We start from the raw sequence: 8223 nt of genomic DNA, 5'->3' as shown, positions 1-8223 counted from the left end.
GAATCTCTATTTCATCCTCACCTCCAGTGTGTGCGATCAGCACTCTTACCCCTGACAGCGTTCTGTGACACGAGTTCTGGTCCGATGTTGGACGAGAGGAAAATAGTCCAGCAAGTTGGCTGGAGTCACCGAAATAAATTGTTTTTCTTCTAAAAACAATTTCTGTTCAAAAGCGTGATACATAAAAACGCTTTATTAGTTGGTATCGGTGAGTACTAAGGGTCTGACTATCGGTATCGGTCTGAAGAAAAAGTGGTATCGAACATCCCTAGTTATTAGCATCCCCGCTAAAAGTAGTCCAATTAAGTGTATTTATTTTTTCCATTTAGCTCATTAAATAAGGGCTTAATGAGTTACTGCAGATAAAAAAAATATTGGTAAAATAATTACATAAGAAAATACTGTTTATAATAACAAAAAAGAGAAATTATTAAAATCTAAATGAACTTATACATTTACAAATGTTGTTAGAAGTAATTGTATTACGAAAATAGTCTTTTTATTTTAATTATTACAAACTGAGAATCATTAAAAAAAAATGTATACAGTAAATTATTCTCAAATTGTTTTTTTTACTTATTGTAATTAAATAAACACAGCAAAAGTTTATTAATTTGACTTATAATAAACAAAAATAAATTTTGCTATTAAATGTATACAGTAAATTATTCTCAATTTTTGTTTTTACTTATAATTAAATAAACACAGCAATCAGTTTCTTAATTTGATTAATAATAAACAAAAATACATTTTGCTATTAAAATAAAAATGTACATACCTTTCTAAGCACTAGAATATACAAAATGAAATTCTAGTATCTTAAAGCTGTTCAATGTAGAAATTTGCTCAAAATATCTTTACAATAGCCATTTTATTTGACCACTTTTGACTCAAACATCTTTTAATTAGCAGATTAAAACCTTAGCTGTTCACGATGGGTACTCCTGCAAGCCTCCGGCCAATAGTTTTCACACTGGAATCGGGTTCGAATTTCCTACCCTGTCTGCGGATGTGATGTCATACAAGTATTGTGTACATGAAGAATGGAGGATGCAGTTTCATTTTTCGGCCACATTTGGCAGTAGCGAAATCCAATTTCCTCCATTGAGCAGCTTTAATATTATATTTTCAAACTCATTAGATTGATTTCTGTGATTAATCGTTTGCGATTGAAGCTCACAATTGAAAGGGATTCTGAATGATGGAATAATGACTGAAGTGTTTTAAGTTGGTGTGTGAGAGAAAAGACAAAAAGGAAGGGAAGCATTGAAAGGTGCTGGTATATTTTCACATTGGCGGTACAAAAACATGTCAAACAAAGCAATGCTGCGTCATCGAGTTCAAACATGAAAATAAATTATCCAAAAAATAGCATGCTCCAACTTAACAGGTGACATTCCAAAAAGAGGACATAATATAGTCATCAATGGATTCTTTTAATAATATTTTATAAGCAATAACATATTCCATTTTATAGAAAATAAACATCTCTAGGAAGTACTATACACAGTTATTATTAGTACAGCACATTTTACATTTAAACAGCATCAAATACTTATATACACCATGAAAGAATGAGCGTCATAAAAGTGTTGAATGTTTGGCGTGGTGTTTGTTTGTTTTTTCCCTTTTTCTTTTTTCTTTTTTTAAATATGTCACTGGACCGTGACATGAGCCGACACCTTGTGCGGCGTGTCGTCACGGCGCGGCGCAGTGGCACAGGCTACATCGGAGACCGCGGTGGATTCACACGTCGTGGCCACAGGAATACCATTTTGGAACTGTACAGAAGATATGTGGTGAGACAACCTGACCCCCGGTTGACCCCTTAGAGCCTCGCAAGTCGCAATGTAAAGACAATGGCAGCTACTGAATGTTTTGTTCCATTTTTTTCATCACCTCTTTTGATTTTTATACTATTTTTCCAAGAACACAAAGTCAGATGTTGGCCAAGGGTGGTGAGAGGATGTGGTTAATGCACATTATACACCTCAGAAGATAAGAGAGTGTTGTACAGTGGTGCCTTGAGATACGAGTTTAATTTGATTTTTAATTAGACTTTCCCCATTGAAATGAATGGGTCTGCCATTAATCTGTTCCAGCCTCATCAAATAAATCGATGAAAAACAAATTTTACTAAGTAAATGGCACTAAATTATATTGTACTTTATTAAAACATAACTCAATGAATGTAAAATTAAACCGTTTTTGACATGTTTTTGGCTTTAATTGAATGGACTTTGCACTTCTCCCTCTGGTGTATCCATTCGCATTGGCTACCTGGAGGCATTTTAAGACATTTATACTGTTAATTGAGACGTTATAACAACTCATCTCGGCTCATCAGTTTGGCACTAATATTATCGGTAGTCGTTCTTCACTGAGGATAAATAATATATGACTCAGTCCTGTTACATTTTGTCTACAACATGTATTGCTCTACTGTTCAACCAGTAGCTTAAAGGGTTGTAGTGCCACAACATGGATGCGATGTAGCATTAGCGTTAAGCTAGCAGGCTAATATGTGGTTGTTTTAAAACACAAGTTGTAATTTCCTTTGTTTTGTGTTTAGTGAAAATTTGTTCACTATCTGCCAAATTGCCGCTTTAAGTCAAACTATGGCTGGTATCTACAAACCACTCGCATATCAGATCACTTATCTCTCAAGGCGTTGCTGTATTTAAAACAATAATATTCAGAACCTGTGCAAGCAGTTTTGTGTCACATCCAGTGGCTCTTTGTCGACATTTTGTGTTAGAATTGTACAGATATGCACAGTAGAGTGACGCTTATGGAGATCTCACACACACATACGCACACAAACGCCTTTTGGCCTGCAGACAAGGTGGACAGATGGATGCGCCTGTCCAATCTCTGTCGGCCAGGTGTGGGAATATGATAGCAACCCATCGGAAGGCCACACACGCGCTCCTCGCTCCGCATTTCAAGCAGACCCCCCGTCCCGGAGTGCCTTGGCTCCCAAACGCATGGTCCAGAACACGTTCCGTGCCCGAGTCCTTGAGGAGTTGGAGCATCTTTCTCTCCTTGTCTCTCAGAGTTCTCGCTCTCTCTCTCTCTCGCTCTCTCTCCCTCGCTGTGTCGGAGCGACGCCTCAGGGCGCGGGGCTTGTCCGTCATCCTGTCCGTTTTTATAGGATTAGCTGGCTGTTAGGACAGCGTTTATCTTTGCCTTGCTCCTGCGAGGTGGTCCACTCGGATATCTTACAAATCCTGTAGCGAGACGGAGGAGAGATGGGCGTGAATACGAGACACACACACACACAAACACACAGAATGTAGCGTTTTTGGGTTAGAGCACAGGCGTCAAACTCAAGGCCCGGGGGCAAGCTCCAAAAATAAAGTGTCTTTGGTCCTTTCATTTGGCATTCTTTGATTTTAACATTTATTACAAGCGTGTTAGAAGTGCTAGAAGTACAGAAGTTAATATTTTAGCACAAACATTCAAGCCAGAAAGGTGGGAGGGACTCCCTTCCACTGATATACAGTCCTTATGCAAGTACCTAGCTTACATCGGGGTATGTGGAATATTTCTTACATTTTGTCACTCAATACCAACACACTATTATCGTTATTCGTTACCATTCCACTTTTTTTTTTCTTTTTTTTTTTCTGCTTTTAATTAAAGCTCACCATTTTATATTGTTAGGTAAGAATTGACATTTTTCTACCAAGTAAACATTTCAGGTGGTCACATATAGCACCACTGTCCTCTGAAATGGAATGAGGAAGGTTAAGAGGCAGTTGTATCATGTGCATGTGTTAATATTAGGGGTTGTCAAAATGAGTGCCTTAATTTTGTGTTAATTTAAAGTTCTTTTAACGCCACTATTTTTTTTTTTAATGCTCGATTACTTGGAAAGCCACGTCCAAGTCAAAATTTAGCAATAATAAATTAATGTAAAAAACAATTAATTTAATATATAATGCATATATTTGTGGAGACTTGGCTCAAGTTGAACTTTACAATTTTTAAAATGTGTAGAAGTTCACATTACTTCAGGTTAAATATCAGATAGCTCTTAATATAAAAAGAAAAATGCACTGAGCTGTCAACAATGTCTTACAAATGCAATTATGCCATCTAGTGGCAGAGAAATGACCAACACAAATCCATATCACACTCGTTTTTTATAGTACAGTACATCTTTTTAATGTAACCAAATGTTATGAATTATTTATGAAATTACTGTATTAATGACTAAAAGATGCAGCCATATTTCTATTAGTTTAACTTTTTTTTTCACTTTTATGTTATTAATAAGAGTATAAAAACTTAAAAAAAATATTGTGCATTTTATTGTACATTTGGAACAGATATAAAATTTATGACTAATCATGAGTTAACTATTGAATTCGTGCAAATAATGAATTAATTAATTACATCCCTATAGTTAATATTAAATACTTTGCTTTACTTTCTGAAATGTGGGAAAGGCATTACGTTATGTACAAAACTTGCCTGGCCGAGAGCTCAGCGTTACCTCTACCCAAGTGGGTCACTGTTGTTCCTGTTTTCTCCACAGCCAAAGCCACGATTAGCCACAGTTAGCAATAGTTTTAGCCACGGCACAGACAAAAAAATGACAATTCTTTTATTCTCGCAATCATGTTTGCATTGGTCTGAATTTGATAATAACAACATAAAAGCCTTGTAAAGTTCTTTTTTTTAAGCACATATCCAAACCACAGCATTGGTAGAGACAAGCTTAATTTGAGCAAATTTGTTTGCCTTTTGTGTAAATCGAGAAGGAGTTTCAAGTTCTACAAAGGTTGGTGACCCTTGATATCAAATGTATTTGCAAAGGAATCTCTGAATTCATCTTAGTCTTTAACACATTCACTGCCAGTCCAGCAAAAAATTTTTTTTTTTTGCCATTGACGTCTTTTTCCGTCAATGGCAGTGAATGAGTTAAACGTCAACATGGACTGAGTTAAGTCGATTTATCTGCTGGTCGATTAATCGGTTCAACTCTATCCAGCTGTGCAGGTGTGCATAATGACGCGGCAGCTAATTGCACGCGGTCGCCATTCATCTGGCAAGATTCGCCGTCATCAAAGACGAATGCGGCCGGCGCGAGAGGCAGCGACGCAGCAGGAACGCCCACTAATTGCGTTGATGTGTCGGCGGAGAAGCGCTTACTTCCCCCCCCGCTTTCCTCCTCCGCAACCCTCCCGGCGTCTCCTCGCCTTCCCATCGTTGGATGCGTCGCCTCCTCTGATGTAACTGTCCCCATTTGTCTCTGGCGCCCACGCAAACAAGCCGATTTTCTGTCTTTCCTGCCTCTTGCTATACGTGCGGCGAGCGTATAGGTGATCTGTTAATGAGCCTTGTGTTTTTACACACGATGAGTCACCTAGCTGGGGGAGAAGCTGGCGTCTTTTTTTTGCTATTTCACTTTTTATGTGTGTGTGTTCACAAGGGGACCCTTGGGTGTGGTGTTTGCTTGGGGGGTGGGAGGGGGCGGGGGCTGTTTGTGTGCGTGTGCCAGGCCTTTTGATCAGGCTTTGCAGTTTAAATTGGCACAGCACCGACCTACACACACACGCACTGATGACAGCTAGCTGCCTCCTCTTGCTAACACTCTCTTTCTTGCCCTCCCTTTTCTCTCCTCGCACTCCGCTGGCTTCTGCGGCTCAGACGTGGGAGTGAAGGTGAAGGGAGACGGCGGGGGGAGAAGTGAGGAGATAAGGGGAGGGACGGATGAAGGCGGCATGACTGAAAATGGAAAAAAAAAAAAAAAAAAAAGGCAGGAGCTCGTCGGGGATGAGAGGTGAACGCAACGAGAGCGAAAGCGGGGGGTGGGGTGGGGGTGGGGGTGGGGGGGTGCTGAGACGCCAAATAAGCGGAGTGAGAGAAGGAAGGGAGAGGAAGTGTGTATGTTTGTGTGTAGCATGCGAGGAGCGTCGCAGGCAGTAATGGTGGGTGGGGTTTTTGATCAGCAGCCAGCGTTTCATCACTGTCAGTCTGCGCGGAGGAGAACAGAAACAGGAAGGGAAAGGGGGGAGGAGGGAAGGACGCCGATGCTCCCTGCTGAATGTCAGCCTCACACACTCCCTACCAATCCCCCCCCGCCCACACCTGCTGCCTTTGACCTTCCTCTTTGAGGGCTGCAGTGAGGACAGAACGCCAGCAGATGACGTCTGGTTGACAGCGAAAACATCCGACCGGCCATCTATCCATCCTGTCGGTGTTACGGTGCAAGGTCTCCCTCTAGTGGTACTCAGAGTGCGGTAGGTGGCGAAGTTCTTAATCAAAGTCATGCCACCACGGAAGTTTGTCAACTCAAGTCCAACCATTTTTTCCCCCTGGGTGATTATTTTATCGATTAATCAGATTATTTAAAAAAAAAAAATAAAAAAAAAATCCACCCTGTTATTGAAACACAGTATTTGAAATTGACAGTGTAGAAAATGGCATAAACGTACATTGATTATGATTCGGTTAATGCTCTGGCCGTGTCAGAAAATTGGCAAAAATGTTGACCAGTGTCTTCAAAAGTGAAGTAGACGTTTGTAAATGTCTTCATTGATTCAAGAGGATTTTTACTGTTGAGAGAGTAATTTCCAAGTTTTTGTACAATTCTAACAAAGCCTTTAAATGGTTAAGCAATTCTGAAAATAGTTGTCAATTAACTTGATAAATAGATTTAACTGTTGCATCTCTAAGAAGTGTGTGTGACGATTGTGACAAAAGATGATAGTTCGTGGAGTGAATGACGACCACCATGTAAAAAAAAGGCCACTGACATTCTACTTGTGCCATGCTTTGAGTCAACGCCACTCACGATGTGTTTCGTAGTTGTACATCTGTAAAGAAATAATCTCTTACAATTTGCATTACATGTTACCAGTCTGTGTTGTATCGTAAGGTACAACTGTGCATGACTTCACAGTAAAAACGTCCCTCTGAGGGAAACCATATGTATGACTATGACCAGAGAAATGAGTTTGAGATGACATGAATGTGGGCAAACTCGAGAACCCTGACCTCAACCCCATCCAGTCCTTTTGCGATGAACTAAAACCGAGATTGTGAGCCAGCTCCAACAGAAGTGATGTTATTTCTTCCATTTTCACTTCCTGTTGGGACGTCTGCGCCAACAGAAAAGTGCTTTGACATTTATGATTGATGCCTTGTTGTTATTTGGAGCTATTCCAACCCTGAATGCGCCAAACTGAATGCCACATGATTCCGGGGCCACGGCTGCAAGTGCACAAAATACAGCCACCACCTGAAAAGTGAAAAGAAGCCCCCCCACTGACTGGCGTACACGCATCGTCGTGCGAGCCTGCTTTTGTTCCGCGAGGAGCACAAAAAAAGAAAGCATAACGACGAGACGAGAAAGGGGGCACGCCGAGGAAAATCGAAGCTGTCCGCTCAAGTGTGCTTGCGGGAACACCAACCTCTTCATCCTTTTTGTATTTACACAAACGGTGTTTGTGTGTGAGAGCTTGATAGCTCCTCTCCTTTCCTCAAAGCATGACTCATGGTGGATAATGTGGATTCATGTTCTTTGTCTTTGGGATGTTCTTACCTCATGTTTGGGACATTTGATGGAGAAGTCATCTTCGTGGAATGTGCAGCCTGGACAGTTAGGGAAGAAAGCAAAGACAAAGGAGGATAAGGACAATAGCAACAAGTTGCAGCCCTGCACAAATAGCATCTTAAACAGAGCACAAATGGTAAATAAATAAGCACGGAGGAAGTGGGGAGGAAAGGAATGAGGAGAGGATGCGTTGCAGGGAGGCAGTCCGTCACGTATGGCTGATGCACTCAGCAGGAGGGAAATGGGCCTTATGCTGAGATACCCCCTCCCTCGCCCCAGGTGACTTTGAAATGCTCAAATCCTTAGCATGATGTAATGCCTTAACATCAGATACACCTGTGTTTTAGATTGTTATCAAATATATCAGAGCTATATAAAAAAGATTGCTTTTTATTCTAAAAGAAAGAAAAGTAAAATAGAAATGCAAATCCTGTTCCATAATTTGTATCGTATGTGTATATTTTTTCCTGATTACGCAGATTAATCCATTAATTTTCATCAACTGCCATTGTCCTACACCGCCCCCTGCTGTTGATTGAAATCGACCTCAAAGTTCCCTTAGAGTCTCATTGCGAACTTCACGTGACCAAACTCCGAAAAAAATGTGAGGTGTGACGTTCGCAATGCGAACCCAAAGGCACTTTATGTCAATCCTA

The 8223-nt window shown here is 40.5% G+C and overlaps 1 protein-coding gene across 2 annotated transcripts in view; it reads right to left on the bottom strand.

Annotated features, from left to right (window-relative positions):
- Positions 1-1261: 1261 nt before the first annotated feature.
- The window catches only part of rai1 (retinoic acid induced 1), a 74544-nt gene continuing 67582 nt past the window's right edge, over positions 1262-8223 (bottom strand). For both annotated transcript variants that reach the window (XM_077532520.1, XM_077532530.1), the window contains exons 4-5: positions 7556-7605; positions 1262-3230 (exon numbers count right to left, since the gene is read on the bottom strand). In XM_077532520.1, coding sequence (XP_077388646.1) covers positions 3222-3230; positions 7556-7605 — 59 coding nt within the window. In that variant the 3' untranslated portion in view covers positions 1262-3221. The remainder of the gene's footprint in view (positions 3231-7555; positions 7606-8223) is intronic.

Source organism: Festucalex cinctus, chromosome 1 (genome assembly GCF_051991245.1).
Source record: "Festucalex cinctus isolate MCC-2025b chromosome 1, RoL_Fcin_1.0, whole genome shotgun sequence".
In the NCBI taxonomy this organism is placed as follows: domain Eukaryota; kingdom Metazoa; phylum Chordata; class Actinopteri; order Syngnathiformes; family Syngnathidae; genus Festucalex; species Festucalex cinctus.
This window is presented reverse-complemented; position numbering and strand designations above follow the sequence as displayed.